This window comes from Zea mays, chromosome 4 (genome assembly GCF_902167145.1).
Source record: "Zea mays cultivar B73 chromosome 4, Zm-B73-REFERENCE-NAM-5.0, whole genome shotgun sequence".
Lineage (NCBI taxonomy): Eukaryota > Viridiplantae > Streptophyta > Magnoliopsida > Poales > Poaceae > Zea > Zea mays.
The window spans coordinates 249,548,171-249,565,464 of record NC_050099.1 but is presented as its reverse complement, the minus strand read 5'-3'; the positions used below and the strand labels follow the sequence as shown (position 1 = coordinate 249,565,464).

The window sequence follows — 17,294 nt, the reverse complement described above, 5'->3', positions numbered from 1 at the left end:
TAATTTTGGTCTTCAAAGGATGTATGACAAGGTTAAAGATAGACTAGTTCTAAGTGTTGATTAGAGTTGAGAGACACTTAGCGTAGTTTAGGAAACTGCCAATCAAATCCGTTACTGTGCAGTGTCTGGTGGCGCACCGGACAGTCCGATGCACCCGCATATAGGGAAGGCTGGGAGCTTCCAAATGAAGCTCCAATGGCTCTTAGGCCCCTTGGGACTATAAAAGGGACCCCTAGGCACATCCAATAAGGGTACAAGTTCATCCAACAAGTCCGTACATCATTTGGATCAATTCTTTCTCTCCCTCTCTTATGTATCTCTCTAGTTTGTGTAGAGGTGAAGTTATAAGCCTTTAGAGAGAGGGGAAGTGCTGCTAAGAGCTAGAGCAAAATCTTGAGCGCATTGTTACTCTGTCGGAGTGCTGTCAAGAAGATTATAAGCAGCCACGATATCGTTGTAATTGATATCAACATAGTGGAAGGCTCTATCTGTCGCATTGCCAGATCTGAGCAAAGGAAGGAAGGAATTGAAATAGACTCCAATCCAAGGCATGGCTCCCTGTGTCTGTGTGCTCTGCTCTGTGTTGCGTGTTGTTTCTCTGTCTTATTTGCTTTTTATACTTGCACTTCAATACTTATATGTGGTACAAGCTGTCTTTTAAGTGCAGGGTATTTTAAGACATGAATTTCAATTCCGCTGCAATCTACTAGAAGAGTCTTTCATTCCAATGTGATCCAGTCTTCGAGTAGAGTAAGAATTTCCAATTTTTAAGTTTTATTTTTTATTCGCTTATTCATCTCCTCTAGGCGACATCTAGATCCTGTTCCTAGACAAAGGGAACTTTCACCACCAGTTTTAACTTTACAAAACTCACCACAACAAAATCACTCCCGCACCCATAACCTCCCCAAGATTCACCAAACGAATTGCACCCACACATATCACACCCTTAAAATGAACTATTCAGATATCTGGATAACCCTCCTCACTCAAATTCAATGACCAATGTTATTTGGATCATCCTTTCTCCCTCATCCCTCTCCCCCTCCCTCTCGTGTTGCCGTCGCCGGCCCCTCCCCCCTCTTCGGGACCATCGTGTTAGCATGGGCTTCCTAGCTCTACTATGATATATAGAAACGTCATCAGTGCATGAGTGTCTGACTAGTGTCTGTTTCTGTATGCACATGTACTTGACAGTAAATCTATGAATGCTTGAGTTGTAAAATAGGCATGGATAGAAAAAATGAAATTATAATGATGATTCTCCAAATAAACGAATTATAATAATGTATCTCAAAACTTAAAACGTTATAATAGTATGACATCAAAGAACTCATGTCTTTATCATATTTATCGATCATTATTTTGTTGGTTGTAGACACTATATGCCTATCGATAATAATAAGGTAAGGGTTCGGTCTTCGTGTTTAAAAAGAAAGAGTACTTTTCAAGTTAAATTTAGCATCAAGTTATTTTTAGCCCCTAACACTAACACTAACACTACAAACACTACAGAGAAAAGAGAGGAAGGGGAGGGGAACCCATGCAGAGTGCGAGCGTTTTTCGCGCTGCCACCCCTCCAAACCCTCTATTGTCGTAGCCATGCCCGATGCCTTGCTCCACCTTCCGTATTGCCACCAATCGTCTCACATACCACCCATCCATCCAATCATCATGCATTCACATTCTTCCTAATTGATGGATTATTCTTGCGGTTGAGCTAGCGGTGGTGAGAGACTTTATTGGAGGAGAGAGACGTAGGCGTGCAATCCCTTGTGACACGCGCGGCTGCCCAACATGCTCAGCTCTTCGACGTCTAGGCGGGAGAGCAAAAGCAGCGACCTCTTCAGGGCCGCTGCCATGGCCCTCCGGGATGCTGCCAACAAGACCGCTGGCATTGAGCCGAACAAAGCAGCATCCAACAACAACGTCGCCACCGTCGCTGCTGTATCGATCAAGGAGGCCATCGCCGCCGTGCGCCATGAGGGTTGGATGGTCCGCTACGGTCGCAGGAAGATCGGCAGGTCATTCTTCCACACTCGCTACTTCGTGCTTGACAACAGACTGCTTGCGTACTACAAGAAGAAACCAAAGGACAACATGGTAATTTGTACTTGCGGTATCATTGGTTGATTGTTTTCCTAGCTTTGCCCTTGCTACTTATTGATGGATGCATCCAGGTTCCACTCAACTCGCTGCTAATAGACGGGAATTGCAGGGTGGAGGACCGTGGGCTCAAAACACTCCATGGACAAGTGAGTTCATTTAATTTCCACCTCCACCTCTTCTTCTTTTTTCTAATATACATTCTCATCCCTTATTTTTGTCTTTTATTTAAGATGATTTATGTCTTGTGCATTTACAACAAGAAAGAAAAGGAGCACCAGATAACGGTGTGTGCTATAGCCCAACCCTTCAACATATATTTTTCCCTATTTTGGGTACACCATCAAATCACAAATAAACTGAATTCACAGATGGGAGCGTATGATATTGAGGATGCAATGGCATGGAAAAAGAAGATAGAACTCATCATTGATCAGGTGTAGTATAAGTCTAGGATTTACTTGTTTTTAAAATTTTACAGAATTTTCTCAAATTTGTTTTTACAAATTTTATGCAGTAGCTATAAACATAAATAATCTGAATAAAGCTAGACTTTCAACACCAATAATATTTCTTTTCAACCACAGAGTTAGGATGTGCTTAATTAGATCCTCTGCCTATCTCATATTCTTAAAACAAAAACAATCGAGCAATAACAATGAACCACTATCCATTACCGTATCTGAACTAATTTGATTAAAACAAATTGCAATGTGCTAGTTACTTTTTATTGAACTTTTTTCCTTTTTGCATTTTTGCAGCAACAAGACTCTATGACAGCTAAGAACCGTAAGGCCTTTGCTTCAATGGACTTTGACATGGAACTTGGAGGGCAGTTTTTGTTTTCAGATCATGACAGCACGTAAGTGGCATTACATTTATCAGATTATCTTTTGATAGGCCTTTCTCTGATTTCAATAGAATCTTTGCTACAACTCTAGAGCTGAAGATGACGAGGAAAGGCCCACTTTGACTCGCAAAACTACTATAGGGAACGGTAAAAAAACATCCATTAATCATTCCAAGTGAAGTTGTCTCTTGTTATTTTGTAACATTTTATTTCAGTTGTGGACATTATAGAAATCCACAATGCCATTTCTGGTGTTAGGCCCCCCTGATTCAATACATGACTGGACCAAAGAGCCTGACATTGGTGTGTCCAATCAGAACGACCCCAATCAATTTTGCTCCAAGAAGAATTGGCGACTACTTAGATGCCAAAATGGCAAGATCACTTTTTATTTCTCCCCTTAGGTCAATAATTCTTCCTCTTAAGATTTTTTTTGAAGTTGAAGTTGTCGCTGGTTTGATATTGCCAGGGTTGCGCATTTTTGAAGAACTTCTGGAAGTAGATTACCCTGTATGCTCCAGTTTCTCTAGATTTTTTTAGTGATTTGTATGATGTGTAAAACATTATGTATTTTCTTTTATTTGTACTCTATTGTGTTGTAGGCACGAGGCTGCAGCAGAGCTATGAGGGCTGTTGGTGTAGTTGAAGCCACATGTGAAGCCATTTTTGGTCTTATAATGAGCATGGATGTAACAAGATACGAGTACGTATGGTTTTATGACATTCTATTTTCCCTACCACTGATGTTGATCTCTTTATCTTCATTATGCATTGTAGGTGGGACTGTAGCTTCCGTAACGGTAGTTTAGTTGAAGAGGTCGATGGTCACACTGCAATACTATATCATAGGCTGCATCTACACTGGTGCCCAATGTAACTAGATTCACAACATCGTTAACTTTTGATTTGATTTTTCTTCTGATTGTTGCCAATGAATTTTCTATCAACGTGAACTATACAGGCTAGTCTGGCCACGAGATCTTTGCTATGCTCGGTATTGGCGTCGTAACGATGATGGAAGTTACGGTAATTGTCTGGTTGTTCGTTTTTTCTACCACCTTAATTTAATCCTAGCAGTTCCTTCTCTTTGACATATTGTGTGCACATATGCAGTTGTGTTGTTCCGATCAACAGAGCATCTTAAATGTGGTCGGCGACGAGGATTTGTGAGGGCATTCATTGAAAGTAATTTTCCTTTAGCACATATTAGATCTCCATCTGCCTTAGAGTATGGAACACTTCAAATGTCAGCATCTGGCCTTTTCTTTTTCTTTCCCTAAAATATCTGCTAGTACAGGTGGAGGTTTCAAGATTTCTCCTCTCAAGTGTCGCAATGGAAGACCTCGTACTCAGGTTCAACACCTTATGCAAATTGATCTGAAGGGATGGTTCCTGAACTACTCTCTTTCCTTTCAGTATCATTCTTTGTTGCAGATACTAAACTGTGTTGCAGGTATAAAATACTGTTATTTCCATACAAACAATAACTAACAACTCCATCTCATCATGAGAACAATATACTAAGCTAGTTCGTCAGTGTGATAGCATAGTGCTGTTCTCCAACTGATTCAATTTGGTTTCTTATATTTTGCACCCACTCCCAGGACTATGTGAATATTTTTCCCAAACAGATGACATCCATATAACCCCAAGGATTCCTGTAATGGAAAGCATGTTCGATGCGGATTCAGAACCAAAAAATCGTAAGCTTCAAGAATTTGACACTAAGGCAAATAGAAACATGGGAATGATTGACGAAGAATCAGATGATGACGATGATTATCAAGTTCCTGAAGCTAATATAGAGGTGCTACTATGCTAGACCACTAAATGAGAAGACTTTTATGAATTCTTTACTTAGTATAAATTGTAATAATGTCTAACCCTATTGAGTTCGATATCCTGAAACATCACCTACAATTTTAACATGTTCTCCCTGTCACTTGCTTTTGGAAAAAAAAAAGTTTAACATGTTTTCTATCAATCTTACCTAACCTTGACCAAAACCAATATACAGGAAGACGTGAACAAATCTCATCATGATATCAAGCGCACAGGTTTGATTCCCCATCTCGCCTTATATTGTTCTGCCGATCTATTCTCATGTCTACTATCAAGTTACCAGAAGAGGTATAATTACCTTTTGCCATAAAATTGATAACACATCTTTATTGCAGATGAGCCTACAGAAAAAATTGATTTATCTTGTTTTTTGAGTATTCTTCATCGTGATCCCGAGGAGAAAAGTCGCAATTGTTGGACAATACCTGATAGCAAGATCTTCAAAGTTCGTAGCAAAAACTTCCCACAAGACAAATCAAAGGTCAAAATCTTCTAGCTTTGGCCTTTATTGCTTGTCAGTAGGCTTACATGAAGAACTTCAATACACACTTGTTTCCATGTTACAGATACCTGCAGCAAGTTATCTCATGGAGCTTGCAGCCATTGACTGGTTTAAGGACACCAAACGTATGGATAATGTTGCCAGGCAAAAGGGTTGTGTTGCTCAGGTAAACAGAAACAACAACTTAGAACCTTATGAAGGTTTACCAACTGGTAAAATAAAGCAAATCTGTTAATAGTAGGATGGCCAGACTTAATCAGTTTTTGGTTGCTTGTGTAATTCACGGCCTCATCCATGTAAGGCCAATGCTTATTTGTATCTGCTCATCTTGCGACTTTCTTAGGTTGCTGCTGATCGAGGGATGCATACATTTGTTGTCAACATACAAGTAAGTTGTAGTTCACTAGAACTTATAATCTTTATTATTGGTGTATTTGTGAAGTTAGTATCCTCTTTTAGATTCCTGGATCAACTCAGTACAGCTTGGTCATGTATTTTGTCACAAATACCTTGAGAAAGGGATCCTTACTACAACGCTTTTTTGATGGCGATGACGAATTCCGCAATAGCAGACTAAAGCTTATACCATCCGTCCCTAAGGTCTACTCTTACATAGCATTTATTTATACTATTCAGTTCCTATTTGTCTAACAATCCAAAAAATGTTCAGGGCTCCTGGATAGTGCGACAGAGTGTTGGAAGCACCCCTTGTTTGTTGGGAAAGGCTGTTGATTGTAGTTATGTTCGAGGTCCTGCGTACTTGGAGGTGAGTGATGTTTATAATAACTGAAATCTTTTATTTCTGTATCTTTTATTTCTGCATAGTATCCCGTGTCATCTTCATATCCATAAGGAAGGGAATGACACAATGTTTTAGGAGGTTGCATACTAATACTGCAACCCAATTTGTGTTATCTTTTAGGTGGACGTTGACATTGGGTCTTCGGCGGTAGCAAATGGAGTTTTGGGTATTGTGTTTGGTGTGGTGACGACGTTAGTAGTTGATATGGCCTTCCTAATACAGGTGACTAATAACTCCTTTGGCATTTTTTCCGCTGAGATCAATAATAGCTCAATGCATGTATCCATCTCTAAACCGACTGACTGTTAACTCTGAACCTTCTTGTCAGGCCAACACATACGAGGAGCTACCAGAGCAGGTGATAGGCGCAGCTCGGTTGGCTCATGTTGAACCGGCCACAGCAGTAGTTCCTGATCTTAGCAACACATCAAACGACAGTAGCAACAGCAACAATGACAACAACAACAACAACAACAACAACAATGGGTCCTCAGAGGATGATTTGTCCAAGAAAACAAACTAATTTTATTTTAATCTAGTATCAGAGTGTTGTGTTGAACATCTCTTTAATTAATCTTCTAGCTAGTCACTCAGTGGAATCCAGAGAGCCAATAATATATGCTTCTCTTTGTACCAGCTTTCTTGTTTATATATTAGATCCAAGTATTATATTTGTAGCTAGAGGCAACAATATGAATAGTAACCGTGGTTATCCTAAACTTGTTTGCCGACTAGGACCGGGAGATGGTTTGTTTGTTTTAAGCTTTTACTTTTTACAAGACATGCCTATCTTTATTTTCCCTTTGCCTTTATCTTTGAACTGCTGCTACTCAAGTTGACAAGGAAAGCATGCATGCAGTTTGGATTAGCAGTCCAGGTTTTTTTTTAAAAAAAAATGCCGCTTTAATTTACTTCGTTCGTTTTTATATCTTTTTTAGCTTTATAACTTGCTGGGTCTTGAAGGAAGGCATATGCTGTTGGGCCTGGGTATGGGCCTTCTGGATGCTTCCTCTCCCAAAACAACCTGTCGCTGTCAGCCGATCGATCGTTGACCGATCTCTCTTTCCACTCCTCTCTTAAACCCTAGCCGCTGCGCACAACAACCTGCTACTCAATTTGATCAACCGCCATCCATTCTCCTCCTCCGTTGCAGCTGCGGCATCCATCCAGGTAAACCATCGATTCCTCTTCTGCTCCTTTGTTGTTGCCGCCGGCGCCGGATCGATCCATCCGTCAGTCCACCGGCGGCTGGGGGTTCTCTCTTGCAGTTGCGCTGCCGCTCATCCACGGTCGCGGATACATTAGATGGATAGCTGAGTGCTGATGCAAACCTCCAAATTTCTTGCAGTAGTCCGACCAATCCATGGCTTCAGCGTTCGGGACCGCCTCCACTTGCGGCATTAAACATGCACCTGCCGGCGTTGCGCTTGCTGCGCCCATGAAGCACCTTTCCCTCGTCTCGCCCTCGCTGGTTTCGCTTCCGCGCAAGATGAGGCCGCGAAGGAAGTACAACTTCAGGGTAAACGCTGCAAAGGAGCTGCATTTCAACAAGGATGGCTCGGCTATCAGGAAAATGCAAGTGAGTTTTCTGACAAACATATAATAACGCTTGACTAAGGCCGCCGCTGCTCCTCACGTTCAAGTGTGCGTTGCACTTACTTATTACTTGATTTTCCTATGTCAGAATGGGGTCAACAAGCTTGCAGATCTCGTCGGGGTTACTCTTGGACCAAAGGGGCGAAATGTAGTCCTCGAAAGCAAGTATGGCTCACCTAAAATTGTCAATGATGGTGTCACTGTGGCAAAGGAGGTGCACATCTGACTACAAACTTACCATCGTTTGTTCTTGCTCGTACTGCAACCATACCCTGCTCTAACTTCTTGTGGCTGCCGAGTTTCCTCATATGTTCTGGGCTGTGGCCATGCACCAGGTTGAACTTGAGGACCCTGTTGAAAATATTGGTGCTAAATTGGTCCGCCAAGCTGCTGCTAAAACAAATGACTTGGCTGGTGATGGGACAACCACTTCGGTTGTCCTTGCTCAAGGGATGATTACTGAGGGTGTAAAGGTACACGCTAGTATATAACCTCATGTATTGGGGTATCTATATCGTCACTGTTCCGGCCATGTCTCAATATCTAGAGGATTTTGCTACTTTCTCCAGGTTGTAGCTGCTGGTGCTAATCCAGTGCAGATCACCCGTGGTATTGAGAAAACAGCCAAAGCACTAGTCAGTGAACTCCAAAAGATGTCCAAGGAGGTAACTTTTGGTTATGATTTCGTTCTGTTTAGGAAATACATTTCTGTGTTCCATGGAACTCTGTTTACCTTTGCTGTTGGACAATTGCTTCACTACAACACAATTGCATTGAGCACCTGAATATCTGATAGCTTTAGCATGCTGCACCAAGTACATGCTGCAAACAGGGTGGTTGACTGACCCTGGTTACCGTCCACGACACATTTACTGTTATACATCTCAATGTGAGATTCATGTGGAACATGGCTTGCTTGTGTCTATATGTTGATTGAATATGTGCCTAAGTCTAGACTCTAGAGCAATGGACTCTTGTTATGAAGTGACAGTTTTTCAAAGACACATGCTGCACTAGTTCATCCAATTTGCCTTCTTTAGAGTTATATGTTGACTGCTCTGTATTTTTTTATTTCGTTTTCTTTCTCCAGAGTTATCTGAATGTTGTATGTTGTGCTATGGGGGCATACTTTGCCACTTGAACTGCACATCTATTCTACAGACTTGATGTTTTGATACTTCTTGCAGTCAGTTGTAGTTGTGATAATTGATTCCCGTTTGAATCTTATTCATTTCAACTTTTAAGAATACTATTCCCTCTTCAAAATTTTGAATATGTTGGACTAACATTTGATATTACAGGTTGAGGACAGTGAGCTTGCTGATGTTGCTGCAGTTAGTGCGGGAAATAACTATGAAATTGGGAATATGATAGCTGAGGCTATGAAAAAGGTTGGGCGGCAGGGAGTGGTCACACTTGAAGAAGGAAAGAGTGCTGAAAATAACCTCTATTCTGTTGAGGGAATGCAGTTTGACCGTGGCTATATTTCTCCCTACTTTGTGACTGACAGTGAAAAAATGACAGTCGAGTATGAGAACTGCAAGGTTTGATGCTCCCCTTCATCATTGTACTAAAAATTCTGTAGTGCTATCTAGTAATAGCAGTTTTTATGACTTCTGTACGCTTACGGTGATTTTAATTCTATTACCAGCTTCTCCTTGTGGACAAGAAAATTAACAATGCCAGAGATCTTATCACTATCCTGGAGGATGCTATTAGAAGTGGATATCCAATTCTAATAGTGGCAGAGGACATTGAGCAGGAAGCTCTTGCAACCCTTGTGGTTAATAGGCTTAGAGGTGCATTGAAGATTGCTGCTATTAAGGCCCCTGGTTTTGGAGAGCGCAAAAGTCAATATCTTGATGACATTGCTACTCTCACTGGAGGTGAACTTTATCTTTAGTTATGATTTGGTATACCTTATTTTTTGGTGTCAGATGATCATTTTGACCGGCCATACTTCACGCAGGCACTGTCATCAGAGAAGAAGTTGGATTATCCTTAGACAAGGCAGACAATGCGGTCCTAGGAACTGCTGCTAAGGTTGTAGTTACCAAGGATTCAACAACAATAGTGGGAGATGGCACTACACAGGAGGAAGTGAACAAAAGGGTGACACAAATCAAGAACCAGATTGAGGTTTGCATTCTGGAAAGCCTTAAATTCACTGTTCCTCTGTTTTCTTTCAGAATTTTTAATTTCCCTCTTTTCTTGTGGTTCTTCTGCTCTGTTTATGAACTCCTTTTTGACAGGCCTCATTTGCTTATAAAGATAGCCTGCATTCCCCTGTCTTGCATGTCTCCACAAGCCACTTCTGATTTGGATAAAAATGCTTTCTAGTAATGGTTAGTTCCAAAACATTCAAATTTTCAGGCTACTGAACAAGAATATGAGAGAGAAAAACTAAACGAGAGGATAGCTAAACTCTCTGGTGGTGTTGCTGTCATTCAGGTAAACCCCAATGTTAAACCCTAGTTGCCTCAATTTTTCAAAACCTTAGTTGCCTCTTGGTGTATTTAGGATGCTTAGCAGAATAAAAAAAACTAGAACATGATATGCCTTGCTTTGTATTGTAGGTAGGAGCACAGACAGAAACTGAGCTCAAGGAAAAGAAATTGAGGGTTGAGGATGCCCTGAATGCTACAAAGGTAAATGCTACATATGGTGGTTCTCACAGTATACCTGTATGTTCTCATTCACATAGCGTCCTGATGCACAATTAGCACTGTGATGATCTTAAAATCCTATTTATTTGTGATGAGTCCTTGTTAGTTGATAGTTTTCTATATTTGCAGGCAGCAGTCGAGGAAGGTATCGTTGTAGGTGGTGGCTGTACCCTTTTGAGGCTTGCATCAAAAGTTGATGCAATTATAGAGACCCTTGAGAACGATGAACAGAAGGTAGGTTTGAAAGTTTAGTTTCTAAAAAAGAATGCTACTTTTTGATTAATGTTGTATTTTATATGCCCGAACTGTTTTTCCTTTACAAGGTTGGGGCTGAAATTGTAAGGAAGTCCTTGAGCTATCCACTTAAATTGATTGCAAAAAATGCAGGCGTTAATGGCAGTGTGGTTACTGAGAAGGTTTGTGCTCAAATTGTGCTCGTTATTAGTCTGTGGCTGTGCAACTCGTGCTTAACAAGTTTGGAACTTGTTGACATTCAGGTTCTTGCCAATGAGAACTTCAGGTATGGGTACAATGCGGCTACAGGGGAGTATGAGGACTTGATGGCTGCTGGTATCATTGATCCCACCAAGGTGTGTTTCTGCAGAAGAAATGCTGTGTGTTGCTATTGAAAGAAGGATTTAGGTGATTTTCTTTTGCAAAAAACAGGTTGTGAGGTGCTGCTTGGAGCATGCTGCATCGGTGGCGAAAACCTTCATCACCTCTGATGCCGTTGTTGTTGACGCCAAGGTGGCTGAGCAAGCACCATCATCTCCTGCAAACCCAATGGCAATGGGTGGTGGCTCAGGTACATGAGGTTGATGGTTTACTTGTTAAGAAATGGGAATGGTGGTGTTAATTTGTGTCGGTTTTCTTTTTCAGGTTTTGGGTTCTAAATTGTTCAGCTGCCCTTCGTTCCATCGCAGCGACAGAATCTTAGTTTCGAGATATAATAATAAATTGGATGATGTTAGTTTCGAGATATTAGTTGGATGTTGTTATTGTTGTCTCAAATTATAAAAAATCAAGTGCAAGTAACCAAGACAGCTGAAAAAAATAGTTTTGATGAGATGCTGCTTCGTTTTTCTTTTCTACTATATTGGTGTGTTGGAAATAGTTTTGATGAGATGCTGCTTCGTTTTTCTACTATAATATTGCAAGTAACCAAGCAGCCAGTGTTCAGCTATGCACTTGCCATCCTCTGGCAATACAAGTTGGTCCCAATTTTAAACATAGTATCCAACCAGTTTTAAACCGGACGTGTACACTGATGTTTGCAAACTAAAACCTAACAAATAATAAAAAGAACGGAACGGATGGAGTACATTTTAACCAGCTGGATAAAATTAAATTAGTACTGGTACATACAATGCATGGACACTCGATTCTTATATGCCAGCCCAGCCTTAGTTCTAAAATACACACAACCAATACCAACTAGGATACGAATAAGCAAATCAATTAGACAATCAATATACACTGATTATCAGTGATTGATTTGATCAGCTAAAAAAAAAAATCTCATTCCGCTCTGATGAACGGGGAGGAGCTCATCTCAGTCGTGCTGTAGAATGATTCCTCCTGGTAGCAGTTGTCATCCTTCTCCTCCTCCCACTTGAGAACCTCCCTAATGTACTTGAATGCTTCGTCCACAGTCTGGCGCTCACGGGCACGGGCCTGCCACACGAAAAGCTTCCGGTTCGTCTGCGCAGAGTACAGGTCCTTGAACTTCATGGCCACGTAGTAGTATGCCTGATGAGCCAGCGACTGGTTGTTGTGGTGCGTCCGCACCGGGCAGAAGTCGTTGAACCACTCGCAGCTAGAGAGGGGCGCGCGGTTGATCTTCTCCTCGAAAAGGTCGTACTTGTTCAGAACCAGAACAAATGGAGTATCGCAGAAGCATGGCTGCCTGCTCAAAACACAAACTCGAGAGAATCACTGGACCGTTGTTATATGTTATTATTGAACATAAACTGAGAATGAAAATAAATAAATAAATAAATACCGGATTGTAGCCTCAAACAACTCTTTGCTTTGCATCATTTTGTTCACAAGAGGCCGACTGCTGCCACTTACAGGGGGTCCCAATTGGTCATAGTCACTGAGTGCTACACAGAATATTACCATGCGGACATCTTCAAACATTTCCACCCATTTGCAGCCATCATTCATGCCTTTTGCACTGACTCTGATCAGCTGATATCTGATGAATAAAAAAGAGCACATGATTCAGATGCATTTTTTTTACACACGTTCACAAGGCAAGTTAAGAAATTATTACTTGGTGAGAGGCTGCGAATGTGCCTCACTGTTGTCGATATAAGGTTCAGACATTGGGCTGCGATCATCAAGTGTGAACTCGATGAAGGCTAGCCCATTTCCTTGTGTTACTCCTTCAGCGAAGATTACATCTTTCTCTGAAGGTTCATACTCATTGCTTGACACCTCAACGGCCTGCAGTGGATATGCAAAGAATAGTACCAAAAGGCCATTCATTCAAAAAACTTGATACAAACTAGGGTTGGAGCTCTATTGATTAATTTAAAAGCTACCGGGTTATACCCTGCTCAAGAAGTGCTCAGCCACATCAGGGAGAAAATGCAATTCTTCCTTTCTTTTAAATGTTGCTTGTATGGCGGGGTCCTTCCACATCTCATCAACAAACGGAGCATATTCACGCGTTGCAGCAGGGAAGAATGCATCTAGGTCGCCCATTGCTATGATATCCAAAAGCCAATCTGAAAATTTCTTTAGCCTCGCATTTATGGAGTATATACAAGAATTTGATCCATTGGCTTTATTTTCATCTGCACCCAGAAACAGCTCACCGATACAGTATTTGTGTCTGGACTGGAGGAAGGGAAAACAGTACAGTAAATGACATGATCACATTACCATGCTGAGTTTCTTCACCCTGAGAAATCGTGTAATTCAATCTAGACAAAGCCTCTTCCTCAAAACGCTCGCGGCCCTCTAGCAAAATCCCAAGATACTTGAACATATTGCTTTGGATCATCAGTTTGATACCTTCAAGTTCTTCTTGGGTGAACCTAGTCCCGTACAAGTATTTAGCCTACGACAAATTTAAAATAAGATCAGCATGAAGAATACAAGAACAAATGCGCCAAAGGCATCAATGAACAGAATCAGAACAAACCTGCTTAAAAATAGTGCTCGTACCAGCACCAGGTGGTCCAAGAAGCAGCAGCTTTTGTATTCTTTTTTGGTCCAAATAATCAGGGACAGCTCTTGCTGTATATGGAACTTCATCTCTGGTTCCATTTGAGTTCCCCGGAGGCACCGGCAGTGAAAATAATGCGCATGCAAAACGTGCCAGAGCCTGGTCGCAGTTTAGGAAACATCAGCGGCGATAAGCATACCTAACTTATGTTTTGAAAGAAATAGCATGGTTATAAAATTCCTTTTAATCAAGATACATACTGATTCCCATATTTTTCCTTTTATGTTGTTTTGACCTTCTTCCTCATAACGACCATCGTCATAAACCCAAAAATGAGTGTCACGGGGACACTGAACATTTGCAACCTGCAAGCATAATGCAAGTGGTGAGATAAAAGGGTAACTCTTTTACAGTGCACTCCATGCCTCTTTGTAGGTAAATTGACTCTTGAAATCTTGGCTATGGACTGGAGGGCTAATTTTTTGAGCTAAAATATGCTGCTGGTTACGATATGCTAGTCCTGAAGACCAGAATACAAACAGGAACTTCTGCTTGATGAATTACTATCTTGATATCCATAATGGCAAAGCCCTTGCATTTGGGAAAACTTCCTAATTCGTTGCAAACTGGAAAATTTCATAAAAATGAGGAGAGGAGGATTTCTTCTCAAAAATGCAAAGAAGCTGTCCTTGCTTACTGATATTGGTAATGGTGCTTCATAATGGCAGTAAGCAAGGACAGCAAGGTCCATTTCACAAAATCCATAATGGGGGCAGTGTTTGCATCAAGGAGGATTCCTTGCAAAATAAGGAGGATTCCATAATGGCAGTAAGGAGGATTCACAAATAATGGGGGCAAGTTTGCAAGGAATTCCATAATGGCAAAAAATTCATCACCTATCTGTATCTTGGGGTCCTTTTGGACCTTTATCTCCTTCTTAATATATTTTCGCGCAGCTCTCTTGCGCTTTCGAGAAAAAATATGCATATCAAAATTTTACAATGATCCGCTTACACCAAAACCATTAACGATTAAACATCTAAATTGGATAAGCTGGAAGGTGGCAAACATATCTCAAGTCAACTAATATACTGGAACTCAAATTAACAGGACAGATAGGTGATGATTTTTTGCTATAAACGACAAAAATGTCTCGCATCACATGATCTCAAAATCCATTAAAGCATAAAATTTAACATTTATTATATATTCAATAATACATCGCTATCTGGCTTATATGGTTTAGGATGGTCTATTATCAACGGTCATACGAAATGGACCTTAGCATGATAAAGGAATACTTATAGTTGATGAGATCAAAACAGACTACAGGCACTGCAACGCCAAAAATGCCCCTTATGAATGCCGTTAGGCCAAAGGAACTCAACAGCTGACCTCCGTCACAATACCCATCAGCGACCATAGAAAAGCAGCTCTAGAACACTAAAGCATGGTTAGCCTAAAGCACGAATTGATTCCATTTGGAGAGCAAAATAAATGACAAGACCGTTACCTTCAGAACTTTCAGCTCAATCTTTGTTATCTCCCTTCCGTTCATATAAACCTGGGTGTTTCCGTTACTAGCATTGACCTGAAGCTTCCCAGTAAAATTGAGGTTGGAGCTAATAATCCTGTCTGGTTTTTCTCCTTCCTATCAGAAAACACCAGTTCCATTAGAACAGAGTCAGTAAATTCAAACAGAAGCTTTGTACTCGATAGATTTACCTTTCCCCATAAGCCTGACTCCTTGTCATACCAATATTTTCCTGGCTTTAGCTTCTGAGGAGGCCGTGAGCAACTTAGCAGGTCGGTTAACTCCTCTGGCCGCAATGGGCAACCATTGACAATAAGCTGCTCTGGCCGAAGCTGATTCGCTTGGCACTCCTTCTCAGCTTTCAAGATTTGCCGAACTTCCAACGGGCTGAGCAACCGCGAAAGCGTCCTGGAGTTCTTCCCCAGCTTCGACCTTTTGGATTCATCAATTGGCTGGCCGATGCAGTTGACACACTTGCGCCCTTCTGGCATTGACCCCATCATCCTAAGGACACAATAGCCGCAATACCTTGCATCGCAAACAAGGCACGACTCCTTGCTCTCCCATTTCCTCTTCCCACAGCGATAGCATGCCCTTCTCCTCTTCTCCTTCTTCGTGACGGCCACGTACTGCTCAGACATCTCCTCAAACTCCTTGCTCTCATACTTGCTGTCGGGTGTGAAGCCGAAGGTGACGACCGGACCTCTCCTGCCCTCCTGTCTTTCAGGCCTATTCTGTGGCCCAGGTGAGCTCTGCGCTGATCCGTGCGACTGTGAGCGGGAATCATCGCCTTCTTCGTCGTCGTCACTGAACTCCTGGTTGTGCAAGACTGACTCTGAGCTGCCAGCAGCCTGCGCGGCCACCGGATCTGCGCAGCGGGCGATCCTAGAGACTGGGAGGCGGATGGGCTGAACAACAGGCGCCACCGGGAGCCCTCCGAGCACCTGGGAACCGGACACCGGCTCCGCCGTGGGGATTGCAGGGATCTCCACGGGGTCTACCCTGGGGAGTTCGTAGGGCACCGGCGGGCCGTCGTACTCGAGGGCGATGGAGTAGTCGAGGTTGGGCGGCGCCTCGGGGATGGGAGTGCCCGGGGGAAGGATCCTCCGCATCATGTCCTCCCAGGTGCTCCCATCCATGGCCTCCGCGTGCGCCTCCGCCATCTCTGATCTCTCTCCTCCCTTCGTCTACCTGCCCTGGCTGCTTTGCTTGTCAACCACAACCACCTGCCTCGCCTACGTCGTCATGGCCACAGAGCTGACCGCCGAAGATGAATCCTGCCCTTCTCAACTCCGACCACAAAGTTTGACTTTCCTTGTTCTGTAGAAACAAACCAACCCCAATTAAGAATCCTGTTCACACAACCACTAGGCGGTAGCAGCCCCAGAACCGGAAGCAGAGATCTCTACCGCGAGGAACTGGGGTTCGTGCGAGAACCGAACTGAGCTTTCCCGATGGACTCTTCTCAACGGGAGTGGATACTCCTGCAAGCAAAGGATGCGGCGGGGCGGAGGGGAAGAACTGGAGACCCGGAAGGAAGGCAAAACTTGCGCTGGGAAAGAAAAGGAGAGCGGTGAGGGATGGCTGGAGGTGTCAACGGAGACCCGTGAGACCATGAGGCTTGTTCGTTTGTCTAGAAATCGACTAGGAATGAAGACACGGTGCCTGTACAACGATCTCTAGCTGCACGGTGAACAGCACCCGACTCCACCACATGAACGGCTGAAGGGGCACCACGTGGCGAGAAAAGATGACACATCCCAGGATATATCAGTTGGACCAGGCCTCCGCGAGGAAGCACTGGACCCCTGCACACACAACCCGGACCCCCGATTACGATCCGAGACTCCCAAGTAAACATGCCGGATCCCTTGAATGGGGTCCAGATCCCTCCGAGTAAGGTCCGAGCCACAACGAGGTCCCAGAACAGGGGATACCCTGGCGTAAGCAAGGGTCCGGTACTGACACGTGTCCAAGCCTTATCCTGTGCGCTTGCGCTTCCCTCTCAGGCGGAGTCCCGATGCTGCCACGTGGCTTGTTTCCCGTGACATAAGCCAGCGGGCGTAGCCTGACGTAAGGTCTCTAGGCCGCGCGGTCTCTGCATTTATTGCGGAGAGGACGCGCTGCCTGTCCACCCTGCTGACAGGCGATGTGCCCCCTCAGCATTTAATGTGTCATGTCCACTCCACTGACAGGTGGCGCCAGGGCCATCCTGCAG

At 42.9% G+C, this 17,294-nt stretch overlaps 3 protein-coding genes across 5 annotated transcripts; 2 read left to right on the top strand and 1 right to left on the bottom strand.

Annotated features, from left to right (window-relative positions):
* The first annotated feature begins 1,515 nt into the window (after positions 1 to 1,515).
* On the top strand, positions 1,516 to 6,779 carry LOC103654994 (protein ENHANCED DISEASE RESISTANCE 2). Of its 2 annotated transcripts, none has more exons than XM_008681816.3 (22): positions 1,516 to 2,103; positions 2,181 to 2,255; positions 2,340 to 2,393; positions 2,478 to 2,543; positions 2,868 to 2,968; positions 3,048 to 3,103; positions 3,215 to 3,331; positions 3,426 to 3,466; positions 3,559 to 3,659; positions 3,734 to 3,829; positions 3,918 to 3,982; positions 4,070 to 4,141; positions 4,254 to 4,409; positions 4,561 to 4,763; positions 4,974 to 5,013; positions 5,134 to 5,279; positions 5,365 to 5,466; positions 5,644 to 5,688; positions 5,760 to 5,900; positions 5,971 to 6,066; positions 6,223 to 6,324; positions 6,431 to 6,779. In XM_008681816.3, exons 1-22 carry the CDS (start codon positions 1,798 to 1,800, stop codon positions 6,623 to 6,625), a joined length of 2,376 nt encoding a protein of 791 aa, XP_008680038.1. In that variant the 5' UTR covers positions 1,516 to 1,797; the 3' UTR covers positions 6,626 to 6,779. The 2 variants fall into 2 exon arrangements, with proteins under 2 accessions (XP_008680038.1, XP_020408566.1); XM_020552977.1 differs by having other exon boundaries at positions 1,549 to 2,103; positions 2,219 to 2,255.
* Positions 6,780 to 7,152: 373 nt separating this feature from the next.
* Positions 7,153 to 11,455, top strand: LOC100280498 (ruBisCO large subunit-binding protein subunit beta). The gene is made up of 15 exons (NM_001367128.1): positions 7,153 to 7,272; positions 7,451 to 7,681; positions 7,787 to 7,912; positions 8,034 to 8,171; positions 8,268 to 8,363; positions 9,000 to 9,242; positions 9,350 to 9,584; positions 9,668 to 9,837; positions 10,072 to 10,149; positions 10,275 to 10,346; positions 10,494 to 10,598; positions 10,688 to 10,780; positions 10,862 to 10,954; positions 11,031 to 11,169; positions 11,244 to 11,455. The coding sequence occupies exons 2-15, from the start codon at positions 7,466 to 7,468 to the stop codon at positions 11,255 to 11,257; spliced, it is 1,818 nt and encodes a 605-aa protein (NP_001354057.1). The 5' UTR covers positions 7,153 to 7,272; positions 7,451 to 7,465; the 3' UTR covers positions 11,258 to 11,455.
* A 211-nt stretch (positions 11,456 to 11,666) lies between these two features.
* Positions 11,667 to 16,752, bottom strand: LOC100273553 (uncharacterized). 2 transcript variants are annotated; one of them, XM_008678600.4, is made up of 10 exons: positions 16,486 to 16,752; positions 15,268 to 16,396; positions 15,056 to 15,193; positions 13,803 to 13,907; positions 13,519 to 13,701; positions 13,257 to 13,434; positions 12,924 to 13,168; positions 12,643 to 12,815; positions 12,367 to 12,564; positions 11,667 to 12,270 (listed from the first exon to the last, which is right to left on the bottom strand). In XM_008678600.4, the coding sequence occupies exons 2-10, from the start codon at positions 16,237 to 16,239 to the stop codon at positions 11,883 to 11,885; spliced, it is 2,580 nt and encodes an 859-aa protein (XP_008676822.1). In that variant the 5' UTR covers positions 16,240 to 16,396; positions 16,486 to 16,752; the 3' UTR covers positions 11,667 to 11,882. The 2 variants fall into 2 exon arrangements, with proteins under 2 accessions (XP_008676822.1, NP_001307014.1); NM_001320085.1 differs by having other exon boundaries at positions 11,806 to 12,270; positions 15,268 to 16,654.
* Positions 16,753 to 17,294: the final 542 nt, after the last annotated feature.